A 21,117-nucleotide genomic window follows, 5' to 3' on the forward strand; every position below is an offset into this window, starting at 1 on the left:
CCTTCTGCCTCTGACCTTGGCTATTATCATTAAGGCGAGATCTGTTGTCTTCTTCCATACTAATACAAATAAAAGGTCCAAAAGGTGTTACCAACTTTCCACCAAACATTCCTAGCACTATTCTGAAGGCTATTTCCGAAGGATTATATTGTAAAAATGAAATAAAGATTTTAACTCTGGCTTTATCCAACATATAGATTTTTGTTTATTAAAGAGATGCAAATGTATGCATAATTAGTTAGTGCCAAATTTGCATATTAATTTAGACATTTCTGAAAAAATTGTAATACAAAATAATAAAATAAAAATAAAATAATTATTCTAATATATAGGTAATCAACTGGCAAAGTGTCATGATGATATCTATAAGTTAAATATTTTACCCCATTCTCCTGAAGTGTCTTGCCTAAAAGAATTGTGAAGTCCTGTCTTGAAAGAGCCAAAGAGGTGCATTAGATGCTGCTTAGCCTGAGCTTTTCTGAATTCAGACAATGTCTGTATTGTTGTTGTAATGCTGCTCTCTCTTGCGGGAGCGGTAAGTGTGCATTTAGGGCTCAGCATATAATGAATTTGGATGGGACATCTGTACCCTTTGTTTCAGTTTGCCTCTTGACGGTCTCCTGCCTCCCCTCTGCTGTTTTTTTGCCAATGCGACATTTTGGACAGTGCTTAGTTTGGCAGCATTGCACGCCTGCTGAGCGAGCTGTTTGGTTCAGAGCTGTGTATTACCCCTGAGATTTTCAGACAATCACGCTCAAATCCATTTTATTGGGCGCACGCATCCACAACTGAAAACAGACTTTCTGATTCTAAATGAGCCCACAGGCTATTATTTTATTAAAATAGTAATGTAATCTTCATAATTATTCACGTAATTATAACTAGTATTTTCCATCCCGTCTCTCAAAGATTACTTCAATGTTTCATGACCATGCTGTTCGTGAGGAAGGAGGCACAGACTCATATATGTATTTTGGAAGAATAGTGGTATAATATTAAATATTGCACTCAAGATTAAGAATTTATTTTCTTGCTTTAGATAAAGTGGGTTGCTGCAAACAGTCTTACACACTTGTACTACTACTTCTCCCCAAACTTGGGAATTAAAACTATGTGGAATTACCCTAAGGTTGGTTAATCATTCCATTATGTGATTGAATTAATTATGGAGTTAATTTGTGTCCAATAAATATGCATCGTAAGTAACTTTAATAAGTAAAGCATAAAGTACAATAAATATTTATTGAACAATCCATTATCTATCTAGTAAAAACATGATGCAATTGTTTAACCAGTGTTCACCCTGTCTGAATGTTGTTTCTATCATTTAAGAGTAAACTTTTTATGAAATATAAAAGGCTATTGTCAACAAAAAAATTGAATTTCAGGCACATAAATCATTTGGATTCTAGTCATTTTGTGGAGTTTTAAATTGCTAGTTGGGTCAAAGGACAAACAATATTTGTAAATTTGAGCATAGCAGGAGGCTTTAATAATAGTATAACATCCATAACATTTCTTTTGTTTCTGTCTGTTGTGTTTAGGTGGTGGGTGGAGAACAAGCACAGCCCAGTGCTGGATCCCAGAGGGACTGTCAGTGTGGTAAGGACCCCTGAAACGAAGGAGGGTGCATGGAGGGTTCAAGGCCTGTAAAGCCCGGGTCGTCAGCCTGCCTCTGGTTGGGACTGGTCTCTGTGGCTGTAGCCTTCCTTTGTACAGAGGCCCGGACCACTCCTAGCCCTCTGAATAGCCACGGCAATGTCACCTGCGAGGGGAACTCCAAGTGTCGCCCCGGGATCATCCTGCCCATCTGGTATCCCGAGGATCCCTCCATGGGAGACAAGATTGCACGGGTCATTGTGTATTTCGTGGCAATGATCTACATGTTTCTAGGAGTGTCCATCATCTCGGACCGCTTCATGGCAGCCATTGAGGTCATCACCTCCCAGGAAAGGGAAATCGTCATTAAAAGGCCCAATGGGGAAACAACAACCACCACTATCCGGGTGTGGAATGAAACGGTCTCCAACCTCACCCTTATGGCCTTGGGCTCGTCTGCCCCCGAGATTCTACTCTCTGTAATTGAGGTTTGTGGACATAATTTCGAAGCCGGTGAGCTTGGCCCCGCCACGATCGTCGGCAGTGCGGCCTTCAATATGTTTGTCATCATCGGCCTGTGTGTGTCTGTCATTCCCCAAGGAGAGGTACGCAAAGTCAAGCACCTCAGAGTGTTCTTCATCACCGCAGGCTGGAGCATCTTCGCTTACATCTGGCTCTACATGATTCTAGCCGTGTTTTCTCCCAACGTAGTCCAGGTCTGGGAAGGTCTCCTCACGCTGGCCTTCTTCCCCATATGCGTACTGCTCGCCTGGATAGCAGACAGACGAATGCTCTTCTTCAAGTTCATGCACAAGCAATATCGCACAGACAAGCATAGGGGCGTCATCATCGAGACAGAAACCGAACGGTCCAAGGGGATCGAGATGGATGGAAAGATGGTCAACTCTCACTTTATGGACGGAGGCGCGCCGAGTAATCTCGTTGGTTTGATCGAGGGCAAAGAGGTGGACGAATCCCGGAGTGACATGATCCGCATCTTGAAGGACCTGAAGCAGAAGCACCCGGAGAAGGACTTGGATCAGCTGGTGGAGATGGCCAACTACTACGCCCTCTCGCACCAGCAGAAGAGCCGTGCCTTCTACCGCATCCAAGCTACTCGCATGATGACGGGCGCCGGAAACATCCTGAAGAAACACGCGGCGGAGCAGGCGAAGAAGAGCGTCAGCATACAGGAGGTGCATGTGGAGGAGCCCGAAGAGTACGTGTCTCGCATTGCGTTTGAGCCTGCCGTCTACCAGTGTCTGGAGAACTGTGGAGCCGCCATTCTGACCGTCACCAGGAAGGGTGGCGACCTCAACAAGACCATCTACGTGGATTATAAGACAGAGGACGGCTCGGCTAACGCTGGGGCCGACTATGAGTTCTCCGAGGGTACAGTAGTGTTCAAGCCAGGAGAGATGTACAAGGAGATTAGCATAGGCATCATAGACGACGACATCTTTGAAGAGGACGAGCACTTTTTTGTGCGGATCAGTAATCTTCGAGTCCTGGAAACAGAGGACGAGGTGTTGTCAGCCAACAGTCTCCCGTACCCAAAGGCATTGCTGGGCTTCCCCACCGTGGCAACCGTGACCATTCTGGACGACGATCATTCCGGCATCTTCACCTTCGAGAGCGGAGCGGTGCACATCAGCGAAGGCATCGGTATTATGGAAGTGAAAGTGCTCAGGACTTCTGGAGCAAGGGGGACGGTCATTGTGCCTTATCGCACCATGGAGGGACTCGCCAAAGGAGGAGGGGAGGACTTTGAAGACACCTACGGAGAGCTTGAGTTCAAGAACGATGAGACCTGGTAAGAAAGCAGCTCTTTCTTTTTCTAATGGTTGTGGGGCAGTCATTTTCTTTAATATGTGTTGTTGGCGATTATAAGCTATTGCCTGATTTTGAATCAACCACGGTTATTGAAAATGAAGTGTTTTTAGGAGTTATTAATACATTTCCTCTTTGTCTGACTCTTTTTGCATCCCATTGATTTGACTTAATGGTGATATACCTTTCAAGGAACAATAGCTACAATAAATATAATATGATAGCTAGCTTCAAAGCTCTTCAGCAGTCTGCCATATACAGCATTTGTTTTTGATACAAAGATATTGTCTTTGCCTCTTGTCGTCGTTTAATTTAGAACATACTTTGGCAAAGCTATTCATGTGCAGTTGCACTCATCACTGTGAATTTTAAATGTTTCTTTCTTTGCATGGTTAGACAGTGTTCTCTCTCATCTGAGTGTGCGCTTGATATCCCCCTGTGTCCCTATCAAGAGATTTTGCTCTCACCAGGGCGCAAGCCTGTTTGTGTCGCGTGCAATGGGGATTCAACTTTGGGGATTTGTCACACAACTGTGGAAGCAGGAAGTCCTTAAGTAACCCTCCTCCCCTGTCTCCCCCTTTGCTTCACTAATCCCTATTGCTTGTGTTTTGTCGAACTCTGGATTTTTTGTTTCTGTGTCATGTCTGCATCAATTGAAAGAAAGCAGTATGGAATGATAGATTGCTAAAAAAAGAGTGAAAACTACAGCAACAAATGTCAAAGGCCCATGTTATAAACAGCACACAGACACGCTCTGTTAGGTGAGTAGGCAGACCATGTCATGATGAGTGACAAGACTAGGGGTTTGATTCCTTCTGGCGACAGTCATGCTAAGATAAAAAGCCTGCAGTTTAGTGGTGAGCATCAATGAATCAAAAATATGTCAAATATGTGTATGTTGTGCAGCTGTTCCATCAGCCGTATCATATGTGTACGACACTGCATTTAAAATATATTGGCGTGCAACTGCATATTTGGCTGTGTTTCCATAATGGCAACATATTGTACTCTAGTGCAAATGTAATCAGGGTCATGTACTTCACTATATGGCTATACTACAGCCTTATGTCCCATCTATGTAAGGCATGCTCTAAGATAATGTTGTGTGCGTACGGAACAGAACAGAACTCCGTCTCTTGAGAAATATTGATTTGTTTATTTCACAGCTTGCATCCGCTTGCATCTCACACATTGACTCTCAAGGCAGTGAATCAAAGTGACATGCGTCTGTATAACATACCCCCTTCCCCCACCCATCGGGAACCCCTCTCGGCTGTGCTGTGGTTCACTTGCAAGTTTCTGTGCTCCGGGTGTGTGTGTAGTGTGCGGGGATCCTGAGGGTTTTGAGGCAGCCCAGGAGACCGGCGGCGGGGCGGGATGACAGTCCGGGTGATCAGCATGCTCTTGGGGGACTCTGCTGAGCTCTCAGGGTTTTCGTGTGATTTATGATAGAGATTCTTTATGGGTCGGGGCCCTGAAGGCTGCCGGGACAGGGAGAGATGTGGAGAAAAGACTATCATCATGCAGCGGCCGCGATGATGTTGGCATTGTGAGAGGGGAACGCTGCTGGTCTATCGATCGGTTCATTGTGTTGTGCAATCGTAGCGCGAGTTAGACGTTCTAACGGTGCAGCAGGCAGTGCTCTGTTGTAGGACATGACACGCTGCGGATTGATCTAACGTTCTCAGTGATCTGAAGGAAAAATTCGATTTTATGGAGAAAATAAAAAGATTGCTTCAGAACATTTCAGTATAACAATCAGGACGTGTGTATGTACAGTATAGTATTAAGTTTCAATTCCCTTATTTATTTAATTAAATGGAAATTAGAACACTGGCAATCTGGAAAACTAATCATAATGCATGTTCAAATAATTTTTTTTTTAACATTGGACAGAGCCAGCATAGCTGCATCCCTCACGTCTTTCAAGTCTTTATGCTAAGCTAAGCTAAGCTCCATATTCTACAGACAAAAACCTGAGTGTGGTATCAATTCCTCTCATCTAGCTCTCAGCAAGAGAGCGACTAAGGATATTTTCCGAAATGTCAAACAATTCCTTTAAACCCTCTCCAGCAGTGTGAGGTAGATGTACGCTGAACATCCTTTTAGAGCAACGTAAAAAGGATTTATACTACAGAAAGAGGAATTGTTACATTGGCAGACTCAGGTTAATGGCCGGGCCAAAGGTCATACTCTCCGACCTTTCGATCCTTTTAAGAAAAACTAAAATCGTTTTGTTGCTTTTGAATCAGTTGTAAAAGAAAAAACTCTGACATTTTGCGTGACATTGTAAAGACTAGGCTGAATACTACTAATAATATTATCACTCGATAAGTCTCAACCATCTGTGGAATAAGTGTCAAGAAAATTGGCTCGTTGTTGATGTATGTGCATTCATTTTGACAATACAAACAGCTTTATAGTCCACACTGACACACAGACCGTGTGCAAAATGAACTGCAGCAAGACAGCACACAAGACATATTGTAGATATTAAAACAAAATCACAAAGCAAGTTTTTGATTAATGTACTCACGTTGGAACAATGATAAATGTCATATGATTTCTTAAAACATACAGGACATTATACAGTCGAGCGGTTAAAAACAATGAAAATTGTTCATATGCATGAACACGCGCAACTATTAATATGAAAATCTTTCCCCATCAGAGACTTGTGGGTCTTTTGTAGCAATGGCAGACTGCTCTTACAGAACTCCCAACAAATCTCCAGAAATTTCCATAATTACACTGGGATGGTGATGAATTAGATTCTGTGTGCATCCATAAAAAAAGACAAAAGAGGAGCAGTGGAAGTGACAGCTTCATCCAGAAGCATATACTAGAAGATTCATGAGAACATTTCAATACACAAAACAAAAGGGGGATGAATGTGTAGAATATTCACTAAAGGCATAATTACAATAATGTTTCTTCCGCTGCCTTGGAAGTTCTCCTCAGGGTCGTTTTCACCCTCACAACGTGAAAAAACTCAGAATTTATTTGACTCCATGGCATTCACATTGATATTCCAACGCCGACATGAATGGCAATTGACAGTATAAATGATATGTTTATCTCCATTTCGCAAAGATGTTGAAATTTCAGGATCCCCTCCTTGGCACATGGTTAAAACAGTTCTCCTTCCTGCTACTAATTTGTGTTAATTGCGCTGACTTAATCAGGACAGAGTGTGCTCCCAGTTCTAAAGGGCAAAGGCTTTTCATGACGTCCTATAAGGACAATTAGTTCATAATGCTTCAGATCTCATGCGCTTCCCTTCTATCTCCCCCTGTTTTACGAGGCTTTGACTCTCAATCTCTTTTGACACACTTTGGGTCCATTGTCATCAACCAGAGTGGAAATTTATTACTGTCCTAATCTGGAGCTGTGGAATACATCACTCCAATTCTTAGCCAGACAATAGTCCTCAGCGCGAAGGACGTGGGAAGTTTAATAGTTTCTTGGTGGCAGTGATTCTGCTATGAGCTAATGCATATGAACCTCATCTAGGCACCACAAGCTTCTTCAACTTTTTTTTGGCAGTCAAAGCTGTATCTATAATTTAACTTGTAGCACATGGTGATGTGTTCAAGTTGCTTGTTTGTCGGAAAGTCCAGAACCCAAAGATATTTTATTTAACATAATATCAGACAAAGAAAGCAGCAAATTCTTAATTTCAGAATCTTGAAAAAAAACCTATTCAATAGAGTTGATAAACAGCTATTTAGACAATAGATTCATTGTTTGAGTCATTATTTAAAAAAAATATTTCCCCCCTCAGCTCCTCAAATTTGACTGTTTGTTTGTTTCTTTATTCATACAATTGTAAACTGAATATATTTGTACTTATTATTTTGGACCGTTTGTTGAATGAATAAGAAATATGAAGATGTCACATTGGACTGTGATGGACATCAGTTTTTACACAATTTTTATTTATTTATTAAATCACTAAAAAGTGATATTTAATCATATTTAGTTGTAGCCACAAACAGTAGAAATCATTTGAATTCCTCTTGTGACCCCTCATATTCATCTCAAGATCTTTTTGGGGGTGTCCCTCCCAACCAATACGTTGGAAACCTCAGCACTGTGAGTAATTCTACTGCCAGGTTAAATGAATGGCTGAAGGTTTGCATCATGCTTCTGTTTTGCTTTTGACCCCAGTGGAAATAACCCAGCTGTTAGGTGTAGAAGCTCCTTCTCTGGGGAGACGGATGTTTAACTAGGCGCTGATGGATTCATAAACAAATGAGTGGTGTGCAGAGGACGCACCAGAATCAGCTCAAGTAATCACCACTGTGGTCACGCCTGTATGAGCATGACTCTCCCGTGCTTGTAAAACCTGCCCTTGTATTTCCATAAATTGCAAAAAACAAATATGCTCACAATAAGATGCATGGGAAGGGATTTGCCCTTTTCACGTTGCCATCTAAGTCGACCTACTTCGGCTCATGCGTTGCCTTCTTAACTCAAGCCTTTTTTTCTTTAATGTCTCTTGAATGTGTAGCTGTCAACCCTCTGGGTGTCATGAGTGGCAGAACACATGTCCACACGCTGATCCTCATTCTGCTGACCAACTCGGCTTTTCCTCCTGCCAGCACTTTTCAAGACGCCCTGGAATAGACCCACGAGGTTTACTTTACCAGCCTCCATCGTCTCTCCCTCTCTCTTTCCATATCTCTCTCTCACACACACACACACACACACACACACACACACACACACACACACACACACACACACACACACACACACACACACACACACACACACACACACACACACACACACACACACACACACACACACACACACACACACACACACACACTACCAGGATCATCTCGAGCTCGACTAATCATATTCACTGCTGTATTTCTGTTGTTTTATTCATTACAGCCTCGTAGTTTCTTTTCTCTCAATAATTGCAACGTGTTTTTTCTTTGCATTTTTCCACTCCGCCTCAGGGGGCCATTGCTCTTTGTTTTTGTTGGTAACTGTGATTGTGAAGTTTGTTTCATAGTATTTTTGTCTATGTTTCATTACAGTTTATATCCAGTCAAAAGTGAACCAGGGCTAGGGTAAACATAAGTCACATTGAGTCACACGTGGCTCTTTGTACATAGACCGTTTTGGTTTTCTAATTAATTAATACATGAAGGACTGATATCTCTAAACATTGAGGTTACGACCAGGAACATTGTGATTGTTTTGTAGACATCTAAGTTATATAACCATTGTGTTTAAGCAGAATTTAAATTGCTATATTCCATAGTCAAGCAGGTTCTAAAATGAAGCCATTTTAATGCCCATAAGACAAGCTCTAAAATCATTTTCACTTTTAACAAAATTTAGCCTAACATTTTTACTTCACCATCAAGATGTGTCGTGAGTCACAAATCAACTAATCAGTGCTCACTGGTTGGTCTTTGTCACCTGAAGAAAAATAGCTAAAGACGATAGAAATGAATTTCAAGATGACTAGTCTACAGACATGCTTGCAGGTGCTAACATCCCCACAATGATGCTGCTAACTTGCATGTATGGTGTGGAGGTACAATATAACGTTTACCATGTTGGCTAAGAATTGGACAAAAATACAGCTGAGGATGATGGGAATTCAAGATTCAAGATTCAAGATTCATTTTATTGTCTTTTACGGGAATGCCGTTAGTACTCCTGAAAGTGTTGAACAAATTACAATTTTGACCTGATGATGGCGCTATAGATGTAAAAGGAATGGATCATCAAAAGTCATGAGGGTTCATCATGAAATTAAATTTCATAGAAATCATGAAATAGTTTGATTGATATTTTACTAAAGAAAATCCCAAATATTAACCTCACGTTGGCACTACAGGCAAGGTCAGAAGATAACAGTCCATAGGTTTGATCCAGTGGGTGCCAGGAATGTTTGTACCAGACTTCATGGCAATCCATGAAACAGTTGTTGAGATATTTCATTATGGACCAAAGTGGTCGACTGACACTGGTATCTACAGAGCCTCACTTCTAACACGGGTAAAAACTAGCGAAGTGGATTGCATTCTTAGTAAATAGCCATAAAATGACACAAAATTGTTTTGTGTAGTACTAACACCTTTCCATCTGCTATCAGAGGACACACACACATACAAACACACACACACACACACACACACACACACACACACACACACACACACACACACACACACACACACACACACACACACACACACACACACACACATAAATAAAGGGCCGTGTCGCACAGGTTCCTACACATCCACAGACATACAGCACTGGAAGATTCATGAGAACATTTCTTATCTTAGCGAACTTATTGTAGCTTTTTGCACTTTGGCTCCAGGTTACAGATACTTTACAGAAACACACGCACCACACACACACACACACACACACACACACACACACACACACACACACACACACACACACACACACACACACACACACACACACACACACACACACACACACACACACACACACACACACACACACACTCACACACAGGTTGAGTGGTAATAAATATGCTGGCCCTGCGTTTGTTCCTCCCTGTTGGGGGAATGCAATTAAGTTAAAGCTTATTTATAACACAATTCAGTGCAGGGCGTGTCGCCAGCTCCGAGCCTCCCCCTGCGTGTTTGGGTGTAAATCTGACCGGGGATCATATATTCTGGCTCCCCAAACTTTTGACAGTCTATCCAGCCTAATAGACTCTGGATGGAGGTAAGTGCATCAGTTTGACCCGTTTGACTGTCAGAAGCATTTCTCTATAATGTCCTAACAAATAAACACCCGGCACTGTTTATATGATTCACTTTTATTTCTGAAAAAGATTAACATGGCGCCGCCTGCTCTAATATAGTGATGGATAGTGCAAACTTTAAACAAGTTTTTTTTATCTTGTGTGCTCAGTTGACAAATGGTTTTAGTTTCACAGACTGGAACCTCCAGATTTTAAATGTTGCTTCTCGCCAAACTCTGTGTCCAATAAAATGTTTAAATAATCAATAATTTATACATTTTTATTTGCCTTCAAGCAACTGTTCTAAGTTCAACTCACTTTGGAGGAAAGTAATTCTCAATGTGGAGTCAGGGTGCAGACAGTGGAACAAATCAAAGTGTGAGAGAAGGATTGTTTTACAATATACATTACAGATCAATCCTCCCAAATTACAATCTCATCTATCTCCTGATCCTCTTCAAGCCCTGTGAGTAGTTTCCTTAAGGCCCTTTCTCACTGGGCTGAGACTAGTTGCACCTTTGCACGAGCCTCCATCCAAATTTGGACCAAATTTTACCGGGTTGGAGACACCAAAATAACACTGCGACTATTTTGAGAGAACGTTTGTCACGCAATTTTTTTGAAATTCAGGGAACACGACAGCGAGGCTCTGCGACTTATGCGAGGAAATTGAGAATCGCCGCAAATGTTTAGACACATTTTGGAAACTCCCTCGCGAATGCAATGCAGTTGCCAATTTGTCCCCCAACAGTCGCAGCCCGGTGAGATGGGGCTTAAGAGACTGTTTCTTCAGTCTAACTGAAAGCGGTACAGAATAAAGTTGGTTACATGGCAAACATTACCTGCCTCAGCATTTTAGCATTTTCATTGTGAGCATGCTAGCATACTAACATTAGCATTTAGCACCTAGCCTCTTAGCGAGGCCGTCTGTCTTGTTTAATGGTATTTTTCAGTGCATTGTATTCGGATGGCAGGTAGAATGTTAAAGATAGACGATGCATGTGAGGAAAACATGTTCAATTTGGTTGAAATAAATTACCCTTTAAACTTTATTGTATACTTTTCTTTTACTTCTAACCCAAGTCTCACTGGAAAGCCACCATGTGCATTGGTGTGACAGAAATAAATCTAATTCTATATCTAAATCTCTTCGGCAGAACGAAACAAACACCCCAGATCCTCCCAAAACATGTCGTATAGTCAAAACTGTGACATCCACATCCAGACACACTTGCAAAGGGAGTTGTTTACAGCCGATGTTGTGATCTTCTGCAGCCTGAAACCTGACTGTAAAATCAGATATGTTTCTTTAATTAGTGTCAGCCAGTATGTGAGTAGACAGTTGGAGTACTCTGATGCTGCTCTCAGTCATATCTAGATGTGCTGTAAATAGGAACTGCCTGCAGGGAAAAACTTTTCAAAGTGACAAGTAGGCCTAGCTTGGATATGTGGGAGCTTTCTATTGGCTGGGATTGGGGAGGTGTGTCAACACAAAATGAAAAGCCGACCAAAGGAAATAATAATAATAAAAAAAAAATCTGGATGGTTATTTAAACAGGCACCCACCGATTACTCATGAAGTTCAGTTTCCTCCTCGTGGGACTGGGGAGGGCTATTCAGTCTGGCAACACTTCTCTAAAAATCTTATGAGAAGCCCAAAAAAAAGGTCACTGATGATGTCATAGTGATGTCATCACAATTTTGGAGCCTGAATATTTGTTATAACTTGAAGGCATGTAGTTTGAAGGACATACTGTGTCTGTGTCAATCAGGCAGGCTTTGCCATCCAGGTGCATTTTGGGAAATGTAGGAATCAGTTTTACCCTTACAAAGTCAGGATATTGCACCTCTACTGATTTGATTATGACTTTTGATTTGAAAAATGCAAAATGGATATCTTTTTATTTTCTGTTATTTTATTTGATCAGGAGACTTAATATTTGGCCTTTTTTAAATGTCATTCAATTTTAAACTGAAGGTAATACATTTTTCTGTTTTAATACAAATGATTGTATGATCAATTAACTAATCTACAACTATCAAATCAAATTCAGGGCCTTTTAAGATCTGTGTCTTTACCATCACACAACAACTCATTATGTTTGTATCGCAATATAGGTATGGATGTAGGTTTGCACTTGAAAGAAGGATGAATTGCCTAGGGGTGCGTTCAATACAGGTTGCTGCTCTCGTTTCATTCCCCGCTTTCGAGGGTGACAGTCCTGGGGTTACAGTCCGAGGTGCCCGTGAATGTGCCTGCTCTGCCCCTGCACCCACATCATACATCTGCATACTCTGATAAAGGTCAGTCGCGCTCCACAGCACCTTCCTATGTGTACAGCCCAGCAGCAAGACTAGAAATCAATGAAGCTCACAGTGAGAGAGCTAAGGTTGCACCCAGCTGAGTGAGTGTGTGTGTGTGTGTGTGTGTGTGTGTGTGTGTGTGTGTGTGTGTGTGTGCGTGTGTGCGTGCGTGCGTGTGTGCAAACTGGTTGTAAAAAGGCTGCAGGAGATGAGAGAAGCTGTCTGCGTTTAGGCTTTTTTCCCCTGCTGTTGTGTTATTTTTCACACCTGAAACAATGGTATAAAAGCATATGAAAGTGCAGTTTGTGTTTGCGGTTTTTCAGAACGGTAGAAGGTTTATTAGAATGTGTGAAATCGGCTCACGGCACTTTGACGTCTGACCAATATACAAAATGCTTCACTGAGCAACCCCGAAGGCAGACGAGACTCAGTAAAGCTGGATGAATGAATTTGAATGAGATTATATAAATATATATATGTATTTTTTCTATTTCTTTTCATCCTCTTATAACTCACCATGGAGCATTCCTTGGTGCTGAGTTCTTGTTGCCGTGGCGTTTCCCCACTTCACTTCCCAGAGATCACATGTCATTCATACAAAATAATTGTACTGTTACTTCCTCGTTGCAAGTTGTCTTTTTCCTAGGATAGTTTCTGTTTGTGATGCACTTTTTATTTTTGTTTTCTGTTTCTGTGAAATTAATCTCCAATAGTTTTCATACATAGTTATTTTTTTGGGATATTTATCAAGCAAAAAGAAGCTCTAGCTTTTCAACTATGAGGATTTACTGCTTTTCAATATTTTGTGCTCTTATAAATCAAATGTTTTGTGTATTCAGGCTGTTGGTTGGACATATAAAAAGACATTTCAAGTAGAACAGAAATAAGAAATATATATGGAGTGATAGAACATGATTCTGCGATTAAACAGTTTTGATAATCAATTAAGAATGGCATATCTGCTTGGTATAAATTTATTATTTATTTAATAGACTAATTGATAATGAAAATAATTATTAGTTGTAGCCCTAATTAAAAAGCAGTTTTCTTGGCCTCTGAAGAGAGTAACTTTGGGTTTGACATGGGGGGGAGGGGGGTTGAGATTTCCACCTATCTAGATATTAAGGGGCACTGCATTGGCCGGTTTTGACCCCCAGCAAATTACGCCTTTGCCTCTGAGCAAAGTTTCACAGCTTTCTGACATTTGAACGTATACGTATATCGACTATTTATCAAAAATGTACATATAATTCAGTGAACTAAAACATTTTTTTAGTTTTGTCCCCATTTCTGATTATATAACTTTACATTCCTTAAAAAGACAATCAGGAAGTAAGAAAACTTGAAGACAGCTCTTACTGGCTTCATAACCAAGTTTCCGTCTTAGAAAAGATAGAATATACTTTGTTTTCTTTCTTTGCAGCGCTTTCTAATCCATCACTGCTCTCCTCTGCTCCAGTCAGTCAGTGAGTAGGTCGGTGCTGTGCATTAGGGCTTTGAACCCTGAAAAAGAGCCTCAGATGAAACCCCCCTTTCTATTTGCCCTTTGACTCCACACTAGAGCTGTCCTGTTATGTATTGGTGCCTCCGTGCGGTTTGTCCAGCATTTTGAAGTATGCTCTCCATTCAGCCCTGCAAAAGTGACACTGTTTTTTTCTCTGTACATGATTTGTGGACTTGACAAAAAACAGGGGCTTTGAAAAGTCAAAGTAAAAAGGTGTCAGTCTTTCCTCGCTTTGTTCCGTTGCAAATCACAAGGGGCGGGCCTTGCACCATTCAAAAACAGTTTTTATAATATTTTTTGGCTTTCTCCTGTCTGTTTGATGACCAGGCTTGTGTAGCAGCAGAGTCCATCTCTACAGTGAGTGTGTGCTCTCTCCGTCCAAACTCCCTGAACCGTTCCGATACTGGCTGTGATCTCACTCAAGTTTTTACTCTGTGCACTTTACCACGGTCCCAGGGCTACTCCCCTCCCCTCTCTCTCTCTCTCTCTCTCACCCTATGTCTCTGCCTATGTCTCTTTCTCTCTCTCTCTCTCTCTCTCTCTTTCTGTCCATGTGCTCTGTGGGCAGCTCAGGGGATCTCCTTTAGGGTGGGGGGGAATCGCCTCTCCATACTGTTCTCTGGTTGCTGCAGCAGAAAATGCACCAGAATGCATCAGTAGTTTCTCGTTACCCTTTACCATAATTTTCCTGCATGTAACTCCCTCTCCGACTGTGAACACACACACCACACACACACACACACACACACACACACACACACACACACACACACACACACACACACACACACACACACACACACACACACACACACACACACACACACACACACACACACACACACACACACACACACACACACACACACACACACACACACACACACACACACACACACACACACACACACACACACCCCTTCATCCCTATTCCCATGCCTTCTCCTCTTTCCTTTCTCATCACTTTCCTTCTGGGGCAGCAGCTCTGTGTTGCCATGGGTCTTAACATTCATGTATCAGCTGTTTTAAAAGTACAATGTGTAATAAGGGTGTATCCTGGTGGCATCTAGTGGTGAAAGTTCTAGATTGCGACGCTCTTTCTCTAACCCCTCCCTTTTGGAGTATTTACAGTAGGTGGACAAGGAGTAAGTTACTAAAGATTGCATCATTCACCGCTGCCTCAAGTCATTCCTCAAAATCAAGTGATGAGGGGAAGATGTGTTTAGTTATTTATTCTGTAGTACTTCTTCTTCGTCTTCCAACAAGTGCATTTCCCCCAGGACACCCAATATAAATAAAAACACGTACAGCCGTTATAGTTTGTCTGTTCTGTGCTACTGTGGAAACATGGCCGTTCAACCTGCCGATGCACCCCATTCCTGTAGATATCAAAGGCTCCTCCAATGTAATAAAATAAACAACATTTATTTTCAAGAGATTAAACAGTCATTAAAACATACTTATGAATATTATTCTGTTTCTACCACGTCTGTTCTGTAAAACTGCAATTCCTTTGTCACACTGCTCCCTTAAAATAATCACTTGATCCGTGTTTCAAAGCTGAATTCACTTAAGCCTTTTGCAGGGGGACTTTAACAGAGCCAGCAGGAAATGTGAGATGATATTTTTATTTAAATAAAGCTACATATATTAGCAGTGTGGCCACTATATTTATATTTACATTTATTGGATGTCTGGCTGAGATATACCCTTATCGTGGATTCATTGTATTTGCTGAGCAACATCTCCGATCCTAGCAGACAGTCTGATTATGATCAGGGCCCGTTGGTGCTTTGATGAGCGTGTGTGAAGTGACAGCAGCACAGACACGGATGAATCTCGAAGCAGAAAGACTTGTAATCAGTGAAGAAGGAGATCTTTATTCTGCCTCCCTCTCCTCCTCCACCCTCCACTTCTGAGACTGTCTGTCTCGGCTTTGCTTCTTCGAGTAAAAGTCCGATCCCCGAAGGCACAAGCCAGCCAAACTCTCTCCCCCGGTACCTCAAGGACAGTGTTGAAGACAGGCTGCATGCTCAACACTTATGGGATGTGTGTGTGTGTGTGTGTGTGTGTGTGTGTGTGTGTGTGTGTGTGTGTGCTCGCGCGCGCAGCCATCTATGTGAGGACCATGGGTTTTAACGTTTAACCATTGGAATGAAGAATTTTTTTCGGAAAGTGATGACATTTTGGCAAGTCCTCACTTCTATCAACTGCCTGTTTCAGGGTAAATAGGTTTTAAGGTTCAGGTTAGAATTAGGTTTAAGTTTGGGGTTTGGGGAGGAGGCATGTATTCTGATATTTAAGGCTAGGGTCTAGGGCTAGGCCCTAGACTGTAGGGGAATGCATTATATCAATGAGTGTCACTGTCACACAAGTATAGCCGTATAAACGTGTGTATGTGTTTGCGTGTGTGCTATTTTCTCTGATATACAGGTATCTGTGCCGGTGGTAGAGACGGGTTGACTCAGTAGAGGAAATGGGTCTTTTGTGTTCCTGCTAATCCTCCCTATTAATACTTGAGTGGCAGACTTATTAGACGACTTATTCTCTGCAGCAGTGGAAAGGTTACTCTAAGGGCTTTCAGTGCTCTCTCGGACCGTCATATTTACATCAAACGGTGGGTCATTTTATGTAGAGTGGAAACAATCTTACAGGTTGAAAAATAAATGGGGCAATATCGCAGCAATGAATATGTTGAACAAAAGATATGAATCCTCATTGTTTTTTGCTTTTGCCATTTCCAGTTTTGTTTCCCGTTCAGGCCTTTCGCTCACAATGTTTTTCTATGGTGTCTTGACACATTATCGCCACCTATTAGCTTGGCATGATAACGTCAGTTTTTTGCTTTTATCCTGTTATATTGTTATGCACACTGGCTGACCCAAAAAAATAAAAACAGATCGTCTTGAAGAATGTACGTCGACTGCGGGGGTTCTGACTGATGATTCGAATCATCGAATTTCAGGGGCAGCCCTAGTAGTATTTATCTATTTACACTCAACAAAAATATAAACGCAACACTTTTGTTTTTGCTCCCATTTTTCATGAGATCGAATTAAAGATCTAAAATTCATTCCAGATACACAATTGTACCATTTCTCTCAAACATTGTTCACAAATCTGTCTAAATGTGTGATAGTGAGCACTTCTGCTTTGCTGAGATAATCCATCCCACCTCACAGGTGTGCCACATCAAGATGCTGATCTGACATCATGATTAGTGCACAGGTGTGCCTTAGACTGTCCACAATAAAAGGCCACCCTGAAATGTGCAGTTTTGTCTCACAGGAAAATGCCACAGATGCCACAAGCATTGAGGGAGCGTGCAATTGGCATGCTGACAGCAGGAATGTCAACCAGATCTGTTGCTCGTGCATTGAATGTTCATTTCTCCACCATAAGCCGTCTCCAGCAACTTCGCACAGCCATTGAAGAGGAGTGGACCAACATTCCACAGGCCACAATTGACAATCTGATAAACTCTATGCGAAGAAGATGTGTTGCACTGCATGAGGCAAATGGTGGTCACACCAGATACTGACTGGTTCTGAGTCCCCAGACCCCCAATAAAGCAAAAAAATGCACATTTCAGAGTGGCCTTTTATTGTGGACAGTCTAAGGCACACCTGTGCAATAATCATGATGTCAGATCAGCATCTTGATGTGGCACACCTGTGAGGTGGGATGGATTATCTCAGCAAAGCAGAAATGCTCACTATCACACATTTAGACAGATTTGTGAACAATGTTTGAGAGAAATGGTACAATTGTGTATCTGGAATGAATTTTAGATCTTTAAGTCCATCTCATGAAAAATGGGAGCAAAAACAAAAGTGTTGCGTTTATATTTTTGTTGAGTGTAGTTGGATTTCTATTCTACAAGTTGTTGCGTTTTGATATCAGCAGTTGTCTCTTGTTTCTCTCTGTCGTGCTGAGACGTTCTTGGTTTCTTGTCTCGCCTGTAGAGTTTATGTTTCCCCGTCTTGTTTAATGCTTCTTCTAGACTTTGATCCGAAATCTCAACTAAGACAACCTTGGCCCTCAAAAGTATTATTTTCTTCACCTGCCCCAAGTGTCCTTTTTGTAATCTGTTTGTGTTGGAAGGTTGTTGTTTTTTTTAAATGCAGGGTCGTCGGGGCAACATTCAACAATGTCGAATCCAATCTTCAATAAATGTCTGTAGAGATAAATGTCTGTTTGTTCCCCGTCTGCTGTGCTTCTTTGTTGACTTCGGAAGCTTTTGTCGTTTGTTTGACAATTGCCACCTCTTCTGTTAAGGCGGGTTCTCCGTGCTGTTTTCTCAAAAAAGTCTCTCTGGGTTATTTTAGTTTACCTGTGGAGTCTTTCAACACCAAAAGAATTCAACGCCTCAGATTTATCCCCCCCCCCCCCCCCCCGCACAACGTGTTGAACAAGCTGGGTTGAGATGTTTTTGGGCTCTACGATCAACAGAATTTGCATCTAGCACACGCTACAGAGCGCTTACCATCTTTCAGCTCATAGTATAGCTCTAGAATATGTATGCTGTGTGCTACCTGCATCACCAAACAGCAGGCAAGCAAAGTTATCAGACTAGCTGAGGCTTTTGGAAACTTGGAGACTGATATATTTTTTTTCATTTGGGCTGAAACGGAGCTAAAAGAACATAGAATATTGGACTTGAATGAGAAAATGAATAATTATGTGGCTCTTTAAGTCCTGGATGTAGAAATGTCTGCTAAGAAATTCACCATACAAACTTTAAAGGTGCAGTGTGTAATAAACATGTATTTTTGTGTCATCTAGTGGTCAAAGTTTGAGATTGTAACACTCCATCTTTACCCCTCCCATTCGTAGAATTAACAGAAACTACGACGGCCTTCGAGGACAATAAAGCTAGTAACTAAAAATGTCACCAAGTCTTTCCACAATATCAAGTGATGAGGTGAAGATGTATTTATTTATTCATTCATTCATTCATTCATCCATTCATTCGTTCATTCATTCTATAGTACTGTACTTCTTCTTGGTCTTACAACGGGTGCCTTTCCAGCGGACACCCACTATTTATAGAAATGTTTAAGGCTGTTCTGTGCTACTGTAAAAACATGGCGTGCTACATGGCGGCCTCCGTGAAGGGAGCCAGGCTTCTACAGTATATTAAAAAGCTAATTTTATTGAAGAAATAACTTTTATTTTCAAGCGATTATACACTTCCAAGTCTGTTCTGAAAAACGCCAATTCCCTTTACACACTGCACCTTTAAAAGGTGACGTAAATGTCAAAGTTGGTTGACAGTCTGCTTCCAAGTGGACAAAAAAAAGGTCCCTGTGTGTGACACGAGCTGTGAATAAATGTGAAATGACAGATTGTGGTACATCTATTGCACATTGTCACTGCAGTGCTTTCGATCTGGACCCATGTTGAAGGTGTTGGCCAACCTTGGGCCACATCATGTATTGCACTAAGGTCAGAAATGCTAGAGGCTTGAGGTAACAGAAGTGGAGGCTTGGTAGGAGGAGGGCATCTTGGGGTCAGTTTGGCAAACAAAAGTGCCAGTCCTGCCCCTGCGGAGTCCTTAAAACGGGTAAAGCTGTCATGTCGAGGGAGCTGGCGAAAGATGAAGAGGTTAGGCTGGCGGGATCACAGCTCTGCCAACGCCTCCAGGGGACCTCTTTCTCTTTACAACACTCAACCTAATCTCCTCCGCTATCACCACTTTCATTCCAGACTCCTTTTCTCCTTTTCATGTTCCTCCGTCTCTTATCGTGTCTGGGGCCCTTGTTCCTGGCTCGCTCGCTCGCATTTTTCCCCCTTGGTATTATCTCTCCACTGCCCATTTTCAAGCAACTTTTCTTGGATATTTATCTTCCATTTCCCCCCTATCATCCTACCCCCTTTATCTTACATCTTAATTTCTGTTCATTTGAATCATTCCATTTCATTTTTCCTCTCACCCCCCATGCACCGTTTATATTTATTATTTAAGCCCACACAGCAGTGCGTCCGTATGTGCTTCCCCCTCTTTATAGATGTTGGCCTACTTCTGTCGCAACTTGTAATTGCCATTTGGGATTGAGAGCCAGTTCGTTCTGTGGACCGACGTCCCTCTGAGTGTCAAATCCACGGGACTAAGGTTTTAACTGGTAACTTGTGCGAAATTCATAATATCCTGCTGTATATTTACAGGGTCCTCATGATAGCATAATGTATATGCTATCAATTCTTACTACAGAAACATCTTGGATTTTGTTGTTTCTATTTAATTGATCACAGACATACTGAAAAATGTTCTTCACCGGTTTCCATATCATATTTTAACATTTTAAAAGCTGGGGCCAGAGAATGGTCAACATGTGTTCTTCCTAAACGACGTAAAGGATTCATCATAGGGCTGAAAAAGTTTATAAAAAGATTAATGGTCAATATTTTATTGCCTTAGAAATGTATAATTTAAAAGAAAGATGTTAAATGTGCGGTCACAGCAAAACCAATCTACCAACTAGCAAGCAAGACAGCCAAAGTCAAAGCTAGGTCTACTAACAGCTTGCTCAAAAGGAAACTAGCCTATTTTAGCAGAGTAACCATAATCTAAGTTTTTGACTCTAGTTTGATTCAAATAATTGGTGTGAGCTTCTTCTTATACATTAATTTTAATTTTAAGTGCTTACTTTTGATGAAGGCAGTTGTCCTCTTGATTTAGTCTTGTCTTATCATTTGTTTCTCAATTCTGCGTCAAGCAGGAAATGTGTAATTTAACAGGAAGTTAAGCTGCGAAAACATGAAGTTGCCTGAGTTGGGTAGTGCAGGGCAGGCTGTTCCTAACTAAAAGACGTGCAGCTTATTTTTCGTAGCGCAGTATTCTAGGAAAATAAAAACCTTTCTAACCTTCAGAAGAATGCCAAAGGCTCAGAGAGGGTGTCATTTCTAAAAGTAGACGTTCCTTATAGCCGTGGAACCTGCCATGTTAGATTTCGTCCAATGTAGCGTAGCCGCTCTAGCTATAAGCCACCAACTTAGCGAGACAGACGGGAGGAAATGAGAGGATAACAGATGAAAACCAAAATGTTAAAAGCACATAACATATATGTTGAAAGGACAAATATAGAATATGTAGCTTAAATATTTTGTGTTGATCTGA

The 21,117-nt window shown here is 41.5% G+C and overlaps 1 protein-coding gene across 2 annotated transcripts in view; it reads left to right on the forward strand.

Moving 5' to 3' along the window:
• Nucleotides 1-1,631: 1,631 nt before the first annotated feature.
• Nucleotides 1,632-21,117, forward strand: part of slc8a3 (solute carrier family 8 member 3) — a gene marked incomplete at both ends in the record, with an annotated part of 101,434 nt that continues 81,948 nt past the window's right edge. For both annotated transcript variants that reach the window (XM_080042133.1, XM_080042134.1), the window contains one exon: nt 1,632-3,412. In XM_080042133.1, coding sequence (XP_079898259.1) covers nt 1,632-3,412 — 1,781 coding nt within the window. The remainder of the gene's footprint in view (nt 3,413-21,117) is intronic.

The sequence above is a fragment of the Ammodytes marinus genome, assembly GCF_949987685.1.
Source record: "Ammodytes marinus genome assembly, chromosome: 15".
NCBI lineage: Eukaryota > Metazoa > Chordata > Actinopteri > Uranoscopiformes > Ammodytidae > Ammodytes > Ammodytes marinus.